The sequence below is a fragment of the Tamandua tetradactyla genome, chromosome 6 (genome assembly GCF_023851605.1).
Source record: "Tamandua tetradactyla isolate mTamTet1 chromosome 6, mTamTet1.pri, whole genome shotgun sequence".
Classification (NCBI taxonomy): Eukaryota; Metazoa; Chordata; class Mammalia; order Pilosa; family Myrmecophagidae; genus Tamandua; species Tamandua tetradactyla.
The window spans coordinates 25,054,566-25,068,323 of NC_135332.1; the positions used below are offsets into that span (position 1 = coordinate 25,054,566).

Below are 13,758 nucleotides of genomic sequence, written 5' to 3' on the forward strand. Positions count from 1 at the left end.
TGTCAACCCTTACCATATCTTTACTTCTTACAATTTCCTTCAATATCTGGCTACAACTCTCCAAACTAACATTTTCAATTCACCCCCCATGCCGACCTGATGTCACTGAAAGCTAAACCCGACTGTCCCATCCTTAAGGAAATTCTAGGTTGTCTTGTGGATATCCTTTTCCCCAAGATCTAAAGGAATACTGCAAGCTAAAGCCAATTGCCTTGATATACCTCCAATACTTGTGCTGATTGGAAACTGTTATGTACCCCATAACATATTCTTTTAATCTTGATCCAATATTGTAGGGTGGGACCTCTTGATTACATTGATTCCATAGAGACATGACACACCCAGTTTTGGGTGTGACCTTTTGATTAGATGGAGATGTGACCCACCTAGTTCAAGGTGGGTCTTGATTAATTTACTGGAGACCTTTGAAAGAGGAAATATTTTGGAGAAAGACATTTGGAGATGCAGAGGAAAACACAGAAGTACCCACAGGATCTGCGAGAGCTATCTGAAACCAGAAGCTGGGAGAATAACCTAGCAGATGTTGCCATGTGCCCATGAGATGTTAAGCAAGCCAAAACCCAGAGTTTTGCCCCAGAGAAGCTAAGTGAGGACCCACAGATGCTTAGAGGGGGAAGCCACTGGAATCAGAAACATAAAGCAATGAACTGGAATCAAGGACCTCAGATGCCAGCCATGTGCCTTCCCAGCTGACAGAAATCCCAGGTGCCATTTGGCTTTTCTTAGGAGTCAAAGTATCTGTGCTGGCTTGAAAGGATTTATGTACCATAGAAAAGCCATGTTTTAATCCTAATCAACCTTGCGGGAGCAATGGTTTCTTCTAATCCCTATTCAGTACTGTGTGTTGGAAACTTTAATTAGCTCATCTCCATGGAGATGTGACTCAATCAAGTGTGGGTATTAAACTTGATTAGGTGGAGCTATGCCTCCACCCATTCCAGGTGGGTCTTGATTGGTTTTACTGGAATCCTTTAAAAGAAGAAGCAGTTTGGGAAAAGCTAGAGAACAACAAGAGAGAAAGCCACGAGATTCTGAGAGAGCAAAGAATGCCACAGCACCACGAAGCAGAGTCCACCAGCCAGCGACTTTTGGAGACAATGAAGGAAAATGCCTCCCAGAGAGCTGGAGCGGAAGCTAGCAGACGATGCCATGTTCACCATGTGCCTTTCCTCTTGAGAGAGAAACCCTGAACTTCATCAGCCTTCTTGAACCAAGGTATCTTTCCCTGGATGCCTTAGATTAGACATTTCTATAGACTTGCTTTGTCTTGTTTTGGGACATTTTCACAGCCTTCAAACTGTAAACTTTTAACTTATTAAATTTTAAAAAGCCATTCCGTTTCTGGTATATTGCATTCCGGCAGCTAGCAAACTACAACAGTATCTTTCTCTGGATGCCCTAGTTTGGACATGTTTAAGGTCTTAGAACTGTAAACTTGTAACTTAATGAATCCCCTTTACAAAAGCCATTGAGTATATTGCATCTGGCAGCTTTAGCAAACAGCACCCATCACTGCAGCAGACCATGCAGGGGCTGGATTCCTCCCTGAATAAGCCACTTAGGGTTCACTAAATCAGTCTTGTAAAATGCTCATATAAGAAATACGGCTGTGAACAATACAAACAAGAGCATCTGTATCTTAGCTTCAAGAAACTAAAGAAGCAGTGGCACAGAAGAGACAGATTTCCATCCCCTGACCTCTTAGACTTTGATACACACCTTTGAGTCGATGTCTCTTTTTCCTTTTAGACATCCCTCTAAGATGTCTGACCCTAAAACAACTGACCTTTTTTTCCACTTTATTTTTTATATATTTTTGTTGATAAATCTTAACACGCAAATATTCCATACATGGTGTACAATCAATGGCTCACAATATCATCACACAGTTGTGTATTCATCACCATGATCATTTTTTAGAACATTTCCACCACTCCAGAAAAAGAAATAAAAAGAAAAAAGAAGAAACTCATACATACCATACCCCTTACCCCTCCCTCTCATTGATAACTAGTATTTCCACCTACCCAAGTTATGTTAAACTTTGTCCCCTCTATTACTGGTTTATTTTTTACCCATATTTTTTACTTATCTGTCCATACCCTAGACAAAAGGAGCATCAGGCACAAGGTTTTCACAACTACCACAGTCGCACAGTAAAAGCTATATCGTTATACAATCATCTTCAAGAATCAAGGCTACTGGAACACAGCTCTACAGTTTTAGGTACTTCCCTTCAGCCTCTCCAATACACCATAAACTAAAAAGGGATAATATAATGCATAAAAATAACCTTTAGGACAATCTCTTGACCCTGTTTGAAATCAGCTATTGAAACTTTACTTTTTTCTCATTCCTCTCTACCCCCTTTTGGTCAAGAAGTTTTTCTCAATCCCTTGATGCCAGATCCTGGCTCATCCCAGGATTTCTGTCCCACATTGCCAGGGAGTTTTACACCCCTGGGAGTCATGTCCCATGTAGGGGCAGGAGGACAGTGAGTTCATTTGCCACGTTGGCTTAGAGAAAAATGCCTCATCTGAGCGATAAAAGAGGTTCTTTAGGGGTGAATCTTAAACCGAATTTGAAGTAGACTTAGCCTGCCCTTTGCAGGAATAAGTTTCATAGGGGCAAACCCCAAGATCGAGGGCTCAGCCTATTGATTTGGTTGTCTCCACTGCTTGCTAGAATATCAGAAATTCTCCCAATGGGGAAGTTGAGTATTTCCTCCTTTCTCCACGGTGCCCCTAAAACAAGTGACCTTTTGCCACTGTCTTATGGTGGTGGACAAATGATTCAACTTGTCTTCCACCAACAAAAAACATCTTAACAGGAGCCAGCCAAGTTGTTCAGTGAAAACCGTATATATTTCTTGAACAAGAGAAGGGCCTGGTGAAGATATTTTCCTTCTCTTGACCCAGTTGACAGCCTTACTCCTTGAATGCCTCTCCCTGCTCCTTCCCTTGTCCTGACTATCTGGAAAATGTTAAATAAAAGACAAATTTTAAGAATTTAGAAAAGACAGTCTGTCTATTTATCATAAGACTATGTGGAAATTGAGGAGCACTCTATACCAAGATAAAAGTTTTTCCCTAAGAAATAGCTTACATAGTAAATACAATGAGGTTACACAAGAATAACTATGATTAGTTAAGCAAAGAAAAAAAAAATAAAAAAGCAAGAAAAGCAAGCTTTATAAGTGGATGGAAGGCTAATGCTTAACAAAATTTATTTAACCCAGACAAAAATCCCGGTTTGGGGAAATCAAGACCCAAGTTCTAAGAATGTCAGAATGTCCTAGCAGTCGTGGAAGGTCATAGAGTCCCAGATAATTTGTCCCAGTGATTTCAACATGTACAGATAAGTTTTGCTTTAGACATTTATGAACATGTTACCTCCAAGCCCTTGAAAATTCATTTAACAGAACCAAACTAGCAGCTGAGAAAATGCAGAGAAAAACTGGGACTGCAGATATAAAAAAAGGGAAAAAAGACAACTTCAGACCCTAACTATTCTATCAGTCTCACCCCGGACCACCCCCTTCCCGTTCCCTCCCAACCCAACTACCCTGGCCTCTAACGGGGTGGTTCTTTATCTCCCTCCTCCTCTCTTCCAGCACTTACAGACTCCAGGTGGCCTAATTATCACAAAGGAAAACATTCCCTCCCCTCCCTGGGCTTTTCTCCAACGCAGTCCTAGACCTCAAGGAGCCCGCTTCCTTTGTTTCCACAGAGTTGAGTTCTGCTCCCTCTCCCCTGCTATAGCCTCGCCTTGAATAAAGTCATTCTTGCCTGTTTAACATTGCCCGATGCAGTTTTTCCTTTGACACATTATTGGAATATTATTTGGCCATAAACAGGAACACAGTACTGATACGTGCTATAATATGGAAAATTTTAAGAATTTAATAAAGAGAGGCTTTTTGGAAACATGCTAAGTGAAAGGAGCTGGCCACAAAAGAACACACATTATGTGAGTCCATTTATATCAAATGTCCAGAATAGACAAATCTGTAGAAATAGAAAGTCGATTCATGGTTGCTAGGGGCTGGGGGGACATTAGAGTGCTGGGGACATTATAAGGGTGATAGGTAAAAGGTAGAGGCTTCTTTTATCGGGGGCAGGGCAATTCATCTTCATTGGAAGAAACCCCAGCAACTACTTAAATAATGCATGCCCTGCCTTACCCCATTTGAGGGAGGGGGTGTGCTCAGACATGGGTCTCCAGCTACTGGGCAGACTCGAAATGACCTGTTTGACAGCTTCATGGAGGGGATGGTCATGTCTTGAAGTTTCTGCTCCTGGCTAGCAAAGCAGTCTTAGTTGTTAGGACCTAAGACCCACCCTTGCTTCTTGGCATAGTCTGTCATTTTGCAGGAGTTGGAGAAGAAGATACGGTGGCCCCAGTGAAGAGGTCTTGTCAATGCACTCAGTAATCCTACCCTAGACAGCAGTCAAGTTGAATGTCAATGAACACGATTTAACTGCCAGTGGTCACGTGGCCAGGAACACCTCGTTTTAGCTGCCTTTCATCCGGTGCTCCTCAAGGGACACAAGATGCTTTTGATCTAGACATTGGTCTAGATGTCCTCGGTGAACAGCCCTCCAACGCCATACAGGATTCTGCCGGCTCTCACAGGGTTCTGGGACAGCAGGAAGAGGAAGTCGAGACCCCAGAGCTGGTGCCTGTAGGCCGACCTGGGGAGCTGCTCCTTGCAAGCAAAGCAGGAGCCTTTGAGCTGGGGATGTCCTTGCACAGGATGACTACTGGGCCCCCATCTCCAGCATGTCCCCAGGGCAGAATGAGCTGCTGACTGCCCTGTTTGACCCTGTGACCGGCAGGACGTTGAGCTCCAGCAGAACCAGCGTGGGGCAGCCCTGCTCTTCCCTGCCTTTGCTAAGGTCGGGGCTTTGGGTGGGACTTACACGGTTCCACTTGCCTTGAACTGCCACACCTGAGGCCACCACAGGTCAAAGCCTGCTGTGGGGTCTCTTTTTGAGGTGATGAAAATGTTCTAAAATTGACTGTGGTGTTAGTTGCAAAAATCTGTGAATATACTAAAAACCATTGAATTGAACACTTTAAGTGGGTGAATTGTATGGTGTGTGAATATCTCAATAAAGCTGGGTTGTTTTGTATTTTATGCAAGGTCTCACCCATCCCAAACTCTGAAATCTATTCTACAACTAACTGTGCTGTGCTTAGAAATGTATTGCTTGTTTGTATATATGCTACTTTTCACAAATAAAAAAAAAAGAAAGGAAAAGTCGATTGTGATGATAAATCCCCCCTTCTAGCCTCCAATATTCTGGAGCAGCTAGAAGGAAAAATCCAAGAGGATGGTATGGTAGCCCATGACAAATTCTGGGGTCTGTCCTGTAACTACTTGTTGAAGAGTGCTCTGAAAACTATTGCTTTTTTCTTTCTTTGCTTTGTATGTATGTTATACTTTACAATTAAAACAAAGAAGTTTTTTTTAAAAAAAAAAAAAAAAAGGCACGATCTCAGAGAGAAACAAACGAACAAAAAGAGTGTAAGTGAGGAGGAGCAGCCAAGACAGTGAGAGGAGATCATGCTTTCAAGAAGCTCAGCTGTGAGAAGAGACGACCCCGTGAGATCTAGGGGTCGCAAAAAAGAGTTGAAAAGAGGGGTTTGGGGTTTGTAGGAGCCTAGGTCTAGAGCACAGGAAGAGAAAGCCAGAAGGAGAACCTCACCCTATAGCAGAGCTTCTCAAACTTTACTTTGTTTACACACCCCGGGGCTCTTGTTAAAACACAGTTTCTGATTCAGCAGGTCTGGGGTGGGGCCTGGGATTCTGCATTTCTAGCAGGCTCCCGGGTGAAGCCGATTCTGCTGGTCCGTAAACCAAATTTGAACTGAAACTTCTAGGACACTTTGAGGACGGGGAAAGGGGGTGCATGGGCTTCAGAGAGTTGAGGAATTTTCCAGCTGGTGGTTACTGTTTTTCTCTCTGAGTGCTAAAAATAACGGGTGTGATAGAGACTGGGCAAAGTGGGACTCGGGAAGGCTCGGAACAGCAGTTGCTGGGAAATGGAAACGGCGGCTGAACGGGATGCCCACTGGCCCTACTCCTCCACCCCAGCCCCCACCCCCGCCTCCTCAGCTGTTCCCATGGAGACCTCCCACTCGCCTGCTCCGGAACTGCACACCTACTTGAGTCTAGGACTCAGGGGTAAGGAGGGAGCTCAAACCTCTTCTTGCTTTCTGCAAGTTCAAGTGAAGTTCTGAAGCTCGAATCTGCTCCAGAATGAGATGTGCCCCCTTCTCAGCTAAAGCTGCTTCGTGGCACCATTTCCCATACTCAGTTTTCTTCTCCTCCACCTGCAAGAGTCTGCGGTCCCCAGTACTCTCGCCCTCACTCCCCCATCTGCCAGCTTGGGCAAGCACCCAGCACTTCGTCCCTTAGGCAACCTGCCCCTTTAAGGGCACCCCCCCACCTCCAACACTAGCTCCTCCCTCCAGTCAAGTGGCCGGATTTCCCCGTCTGGGCCCAGCCCTTTAAAGCCAAAGCTCCTTCTTGCTGGCCGGATGTCTAGCCAGACCGGAGGTGCTGGGGGCCTGGGGTGCTGAGAGTAGGCAGAAGTGGGAGGTGACAGGTACACACGGGACGGGGAGGGGCTCGGAACGGGCATGGAACTGGGACAGAGTGGACCCCCAGAAAGGCAGAGCCACTCCGGAGTGGGCAGGAGATGCCACTTGTTAAGCAGCGCTATGTGCCAGTCACTGTGCCAAACTCTCTTTGGACACTTATCTCTTCTGAGGGAGGTATTTTTATTTCCATTTTCCAGATAAGGGAAGGGAGCCTGGCACTGTTAGCTGAATCACTCAAGGCCACACAGCTCCCAAGTGGCAGAGCCAGGATCCAAACTCAGGTCAGTGTGATTCCAAAGCCCTGACATTCGCTTCTGTGCATCGCCTGCTTGATGGGTCCTGGCCTGTTCCCAAACTTGGTTTTCCTTGTTTGCAGTAGATGTAGAGGAAGAAATTATCTTCTCAGCATACCCCCTCACACACACACACACTCCCCATACCCGTGCTTGGCCCCTTCCTCCCCCCAGGAGCTCCTTGGAGATGCTGCTGTTCCTTCTGCTGCTGCTGCTGCTGCTGCTGCTGGGGCTGCTGGGGCTGCAGCTGCCACTGTCCGCGGTGCTCAGGCAGCCGCGGTCCCAGCACAATGGGCTGCCCTGGCTTGCCAGCCTCCAGCTTCGTGTGGCCTGGGGTGTCCTGGGCTGGGCAGCCACCTGGCAGCGGTGGAAACTGGAGCAGAGCACACAGCACCCAGGCCAGAGCCAGCAGCAGGCCCTGAGGCGGTGTCTGGAGGGAGCCCAGGGCGCCCCCCGCCCCCTCAGGGGAAGCACAGGTGTGTTCCCCCGGGTCTGGGGAGGAGGCCTAGAGAGAAAGAAACCCCACAGGACAGCCCAGAACTTGAGGCGCCCCCGACACAGAGGGGCCTGACCCAGAGTCCCTACCCAGGCCTGGGATGAGCCCTCTTGCTTAAGATGAATTTTCCCATCCTAGGCCCTTGTAACCCCACCCCCAAGACTACCCCAGGATCCGTCTCCCATGACACTCTTGGGGAAACTTATGGCTTCTTGAGGAGTTTCTGGTGTCTCTGGGCTACAGACATGAACACCTTCCGGAATCGTCTCCCTCTGACCAAGGCCAGCCAGGCCCAGGAAGAAGAGAGTGGGGAACAGCTCCAGTCCCCTACCTCAAACCAGTACCATGCCTCTCTGCAGGTAAACTGGGAACGTTAGAGCTCAGCCCTTCCAGAGACCCCCTACCTGCAGGGTGGACAAAGAACCCCAAACTATGCAGCCAGGGTCTGGCTAAGGCCCAGAGCCAACACCCTCTCTTGCCACCCCCTTAGGCCACTTTACTGGGTCTGGCAGCCTTGAAAAAGACTTACCCAGAGGTGCTGGCTCCGGGAAGCACTGCCCGTGTGACCCCTACATCCCCTTGGCCCTGCCCCCTCCCCTGGCCTGGGCATGCCTTGGGCCAGGCCAGTCCCTCTGGAGCCAGGGACCCTAGGGACCTGCTCCTGGAGGCACTGAGGTCCCCCTGGCTGCGGGCACTGGAGGCTGGGACGGCGGCTGAACTGCTGGACGTCTTCGTGGGCCTGGAGGCCAGTGGAGAAGAGTTGGCCGATGCAGTAGCTGCAGGGAACCCAGCAGAGCCTCTCGCCAGACGAGCAGATGAGCTGCGGGCAGCCCTGGATCAGGGACCCCGAGGACTGGCCCTTCGGCTCTGGCCGAAGTTGCAGGTGGTGGTGACTCTGGATGCAGGAGGCCAGGCCGAGGCTGTGGCAGCCCTGGAGGACTTGTGGTGCCAAGGGCTAGCCTTCTTCTCGCCTGCTTATGCTGCCTCTGGAGGTCAGCAGGGCCCAGGGGCAGTGAGTGGGAGCCGGGGTGGGTCATATAGCTGCCAGTGACGGCCAGGTATTGAACCCTACATAACCTCATTTAACCACCCCAAGACCCTGTATGGTGGGGATTAGTGGCTCCATCTGATAGACGAACAATCTGAGGCTCATAGAGGTTATGAGACTATCACAAATTCACCCTAGGTCTCCATAACTACTACACTCTTCCTCTTTGCAATAAGGGCTTGAGAGGCAGTGAGCTGAGCCTGGGGAGCCAGGAAGAGGAGGGTGGAAGGGCAGCAATGGGATCAGATGCTCAGAGGATCGGGACCTGGGGGTCAGGGTGAGCCGCTATTGTCTAACAGGAAGCAGTGAACCCACCAGATGATGTGGAGGCTGCTTGCTCCCCACAGGCATGCTGGGCCTGAACCTGTGGCCAGAGCAGCCCCGGGGGCTCTACCTTCTACCCCCTGGGGCACCCTTTATTGAGCTGCTCCCAGTCAAGGAGGAAGCCCAGGAGGAGGCCACCTCCACCCTCCTGCTGGCCGAGGCCGAGAAGGGCAAGGAGTATGAGCTGGTGCTGACTGACCACGCCAGCCTTACCAGGTGATCACCCACCCTCCCCCGGTACCCCAGCCCCTGCCCACAGGACCCCCTGGGCCTGACCTCACTGCCACTCCCATCCCATCAGGTGCCGCCTGGGCGATGTGGTACAGGTGGTTAGTGCCTACAACCAGTGTCCGATTGTCAGATTTGTCTGCAGGTAGGTGACCTCCCCGGGGTGCCAAGGTGGGCCCTAGTGCCCTGGGCTCCACTCCCTCCCCTCTCCTTCTCCCCAGGCTGGGCCAGGCCCTGAGCGTGCGAGGGGAAGACATTGGTGAAGATGTGTTCTGTGAAGCCCTGGGCCGGGCAGTGAGGCAGTGGCCAGGGGCCAAGCTGTTGGACCATGGCTGTGTGGAGAGCAGCGTTCTGGGTAAGCTGCTCCACTCGACTCCTGCCTCCTGTCCTTGGGTTGACTGACCCCAACACTCACCCATCCTGCTGGGAGAACCTCTAGGAAGGGGACAGGTCTCACCCCCCCCCTTTGCTGCTCCTGATGGAAGTCCTTCTACAGGTCTAGCCCCCAGCCCTCCTGCTGCAGTTTCTATCCATTTCCTTTCCTGACCTGATTCGTATTTAGGGTTAGGCTCTAGGTTTCTCTCCATTTACCCCACCCCCCCAGCAAGAAACCCTTTTTTTCCGATGAACTTCAAAGTGGGGAAAAACAGAAGGGGGCAGGGGGCCTGGGAAGCCACCCAATTTAGGAAGTGTGTACGCCCGGGGGTGTTGTCACAGATTCCTCGGAGGGCTCTGCCCCCCACTATGAGGTGTTCGTGGACCTGAGGGGGCTTAGGAACCTATCGGAGGAAAATCGAGACAAGGTAAATGAGATGGGGAATGGTCCCCTTTACTCTGCATGGCCCCTGGGTGCCATGGGGACAGGGAAGGGGTAGGGAAGGGAGGGGCAGGAGAGGACAACGTCCCTGGGACCCTGGGAAGGGGAGGATGAGCCCCGCAGAGACAGATTTGTGCACGTAGAACTCATCGACACACCTTGCCCTGGGGCACAGCCATGCACAGCTCTCAGTGCCCACACAACCACACACCCACACACCCACACACTCACACACAGCCACACACCAGCCTCACTCAGGCCTTTCTGTTCCCAGCTCGACCACTGCCTCCAGGGAACCTCTCCTCGCTACAAGTCCCTGCGGTTCAGAGGCAGCGTGGGGCCTGCCCGAGTCCACCTGGTGGGGCAGGGGGCCTTCAGAGCACTCCGCGCGGCCCTTGCTGCCTCCCCTTCCTCCCCATTCCCTCCTGAGATGCCCCGAGTGCTGAGACACAGGCATCTGGCCCGGTTCCTGCAGAGGAAGGTGGTGTCCTGAGCCCGGAGGCGGCCCCACCTCCCACAGAGGCCCACCTCGCTCCTTCCCCCGGGCCCCTAGGATGGGGAGCCCTGGGCTGGCGTCTCGGACCGTGGCACCCACCAGCTGACCGGTCCTGAAGCGTAGGACCCTGCCCACGTGCCTTTGGCCCACCCAGGAGGACGCTGCTACATGTTCCCGCGGGGGCTGCCTGATGGCTTCCTGGGTCTCTCAGCCTGAGGGTGTTCGCCTGGCCAGTGCACGGGTGCTGGGGAGGGGCCCCCAGGAGTGACCCTCAGGCAGTAAGAAATAGGAGTTAGTGAAAATAGTCCTCAGCCTTCCCTGTCCGTGGATGGAGCAGTTCTCAAGGGTCTCTCAGAGGGTCCCAGCAGGACCCAGCCCCAGCTGCCCACAGCAGCCAGCCTCTCCTCAACGCCTCCTGGCTAGTTTTCCTCCCTTCCAGGCTCCCCTACTGCGCTTCCTGGGATCACATCCCAAATAAACCTCATGTACCCAGATTCTTGACTCAGGGTCTGCTTGGGGGAAAACTGTGGAGTGGTTCCATTTGCTCTGCTTCTGCCATGGCCTGGGCTCTTCCTACCCTGTCTGGTCACCCCCCTGGAAGCTGGGGCGCCCCCTCCACCCCTCCCCAACTCCCTCCAGGCTGCGTTAGCCCCCGAGGGTACGTGCACTCAGGGACCCTCAGGGACCCTCATCGTGCCTTAGTCATCTCCTCCTGCCTCCCCCCATCCCAAGCATAACCTAAATGTGGAGGGGCTGTTTCCCATCTTCCCCTCTTCTGGCCCAACACCCATGAATCTCTCCCGTGATGGGGGGAAGGGGGCTACATTTCAAATCATAAAACACTAGAGCAGAAAGCAACCCCAGAGACCACTGGCTTAACTGTCCGTTTTAGTAATGGGGCAGCTGAGCCTCGGCAGGATTGGGGGGTTTGCCTAAGACAAAGCACCCGCTAAACACACAGCGCCCACCCCTGATTAGCTGCCAAGTCTCCCAGCCCACGTCTGAACTGGTCTTTGATTCCAGACCCCCGCACCTGGCCCTCATGTCAGCCCATGACCCCTTCCTGCTCAATTCCCCCCCCTCCAGCTCCCAGCACCCACAGGATCAAGAACGAATCAGCTCGGCCAACAGGACCACTTGACCCTGGCCCCCACTCTCCGGGCACCTTTCTCCACTTTCCCTTTCCCTGAGGGGAACCCACGACTATGAGGCCCACAAAGCACCTCCCACCCCCACCCACCACGTCTGAGGACCCTAACACCTCTGTGCCTTGGCTCAAGTAGGGCCCTTCTGTGGAGCGTCCTCCCCTGACCTCACCTGATGGATATGCACTTCTCAGGTAAGGCCTTCCACGGCCCCCCGCCCTGCCCCAGCCGGAAGTCACTGGCTCAGCTGTGCAGTTACATCTGCAATAATCCTTTTCCCACCGAACTATCTTAGGCCGGCATCACCTCCCACCCGGACTTGGGAGCATCTTGAAAGCTGGGGCCACGCTTTATTCGCCATCATCACTCCAGCGCCCAGTGCAGGGCCTGAGACGGAGCACATGCCCAATAAATAGTCCCCCAAATAAGAGAAACCCTGGCCTCGAGAGGGCACAGGTCCTTCAGCCCACGATGGCCACTCCTTGTGGCTGCACCCTCCCCTCCAAGCGGCCTGGCTCCAGAAGAAAGCCAGAGAAGTGGAAAGAGAGCATCCGGTTTAGTGTCCTTTTCTTTGACGACCCAGGCTAGGATTTTAAGGTTTTCTCTCTTGGAGGTTAGTGGATGGGGCAGAAGGGAAGAAGAGTGCAGGGTGGGGGTTGGGGAATGACTTCTCCATGAAGGGAGAATGCCTTGGAGCCTGAGAGACCCCGGGGGGGCAGCAAGGGGGAGGTCCGCTGCCTGGCCGCCCTCCTCCCCTCTCCCTCACACTGTGGGTCTCACCACCACCTCCTCTCCTGCCCCTAATTAGTGGCTGCTCCTCCCCACCGCCACCACCACATTGTCCCAGGCCAGCGCCCCAGCCAAGGCCGCTTTTGTGCTCCCAGATTCCTGGGTGCAAGGTGGCCTCGTTAGTGCCCGGAGACAGTCCCATCTCCAGGGAGCAGACAGACAGATGAGGGGGCGGCGGGGGCACAGTGATCCAACCCCCGCCTCTCAACGCCTCAGTGGCCATTCCTTGAGTCCAGCCTGGAGACGGCCCCCCTGCCAGAGGCTAATCTTAGCCTTGCCTTTGTCTGGCCTGGGAGTAGATGCAAGCGCCCATTTCTCCCCCCTAACCTCCAGGCACTATAAACCCCAGGCCCCCCGAGAGCAGGTCCCAGGCGACAGTCTCGAGGTTCCTGACTATTTGGACCACTGCAGACACCATCTTTCCTGGCTACTCCACCCTGAGCTCCAGACAGCATGAACCCTCCGTCCAAGGTAAAGACCCGGGGACTGATGGGGTGACACATCATTCCAAGGAGGCAATGGAAGAAAGGCCAGAGGTGTCTCAGTTCTTGGCCTTTTCCCATGTGGGCTCTGAGGCAGGGGGCTGGGGCTGGCTAACATTGGATCCCACTCTGTTCTCCTAAGAGCTCGCGTTTATTGAGCACTTACTATGTGACAGGTGCTGTGTTTACACATGTCATCTCATGGTGCCATGGGGGGGGGGGGGAAATAAACAGGACCTCTGTTTACCCTGAGCTTACAAATTGTTGGTGCGGACATACTCTGTTTCCAGGTGGAGTGGTAAGCACTCTAAATGCGGGTGTCCAGAGGGGAGAGAGGTTTATTCTGCTCAAGGGCGGGGGTGCTGTTCAGGGCGCTTCCTGGAGAAGATGTTGTGTTGGGCCTTGAAGGATGAACGGGTAAAAGGAGGAGGTGCGAGCGCTTCTCCAGTAAGCCCTTCAGTCCGGCACGAGGGAGGAAAACCAAGAGATAGTGAGGAAGGAGCGCAGGCCAAGCTGGGCTGAGCAGAGCCTGGACGTGGGGCTGGCTGCGGGAGCGGCGGGAAGACCCTGAGCGCGGGGTATCCCACTCCCTAGGTGTCTTGGGCAGCGGTGATGCTGCTCGTGCTGCTGCTGCTGCCGCCCGCGCTGCTCTCGCCCGGGGCTGCCGCGCAGCCCCTGCCCGACTGCTGCCGCCAGAAGACCTGCTCCTGCCGTCTCTACGAGCTGCTGCACGGCGCGGGCAACCACGCGGCCGGCATCCTCACGCTCGGCAAGCGACGTGGGCCCCCTGGCCTCCAGGGCCGGCTGCAGCGCCTCCTGCAGGCCAGCGGCAACCACGCAGCGGGCATCCTGACCATGGGGCGCCGCGCAGGCGCAGACCCCGCGCCGCCCCCCTGCCCCGGGCGCCGCTGTCCCACTACCGCTGCCACGCCTGGAGACAGGTCGGGTGTCTGAGCCCTTGCTCCCGCCCCGTTCTGGCCTTGCCCTCTCCCCTCCTCCCGCCCAGGTGT

General features: G+C 53.1%; 2 protein-coding genes across 7 annotated transcripts; both read left to right on the forward strand.

Annotated features, from left to right (window-relative positions):
* The first annotated feature begins 6,511 nt into the window (after positions 1-6,511).
* GHDC (GH3 domain containing) lies at positions 6,512-10,824 on the forward strand. 6 transcript variants are annotated; one of them, XM_077164362.1, is made up of 10 exons: positions 6,512-6,586; positions 6,828-6,911; positions 7,098-7,399; positions 7,663-7,778; positions 7,910-8,411; positions 8,815-9,007; positions 9,093-9,164; positions 9,241-9,374; positions 9,737-9,822; positions 10,111-10,824. In XM_077164362.1, exons 3-10 carry the CDS (start codon positions 7,111-7,113, stop codon positions 10,327-10,329), a joined length of 1,611 nt encoding a protein of 536 aa, XP_077020477.1. In that variant the 5' UTR covers positions 6,512-6,586; positions 6,828-6,911; positions 7,098-7,110; the 3' UTR covers positions 10,330-10,824. The 6 variants fall into 6 exon arrangements, with proteins under 6 accessions (XP_077020477.1, XP_077020480.1, XP_077020476.1 ...); XM_077164365.1 differs by having other exon boundaries at positions 7,236-7,399; XM_077164361.1 differs by having other exon boundaries at positions 6,528-6,635.
* A 1,895-nt stretch (positions 10,825-12,719) lies between these two features.
* Positions 12,720-13,702, forward strand: HCRT (hypocretin neuropeptide precursor). Its single transcript, XM_077163260.1, has 2 exons — positions 12,720-12,737; positions 13,343-13,702. The coding sequence occupies exons 1-2, from the start codon at positions 12,720-12,722 to the stop codon at positions 13,700-13,702; spliced, it is 378 nt and encodes a 125-aa protein (XP_077019375.1).
* Positions 13,703-13,758: the final 56 nt, after the last annotated feature.

Coding starts and splice junctions, on each gene's coding strand:
- GHDC (XM_077164362.1), top strand. CDS start 7,111: ATGCTGCTGTTCCTTCTGCTGCTGCTGCTGCTGCTGCTGCTGGGGCTG. Junction 7,779..7,909: donor AGTACCATGCCTCTCTGCAG/GTAAACTGGGAA, acceptor CCACCCCCTTAG/GCCACTTTACTGGGTCTGGC. Junction 9,165..9,240: donor ATTGTCAGATTTGTCTGCAG/GTAGGTGACCTC, acceptor CCTTCTCCCCAG/GCTGGGCCAGGCCCTGAGCG.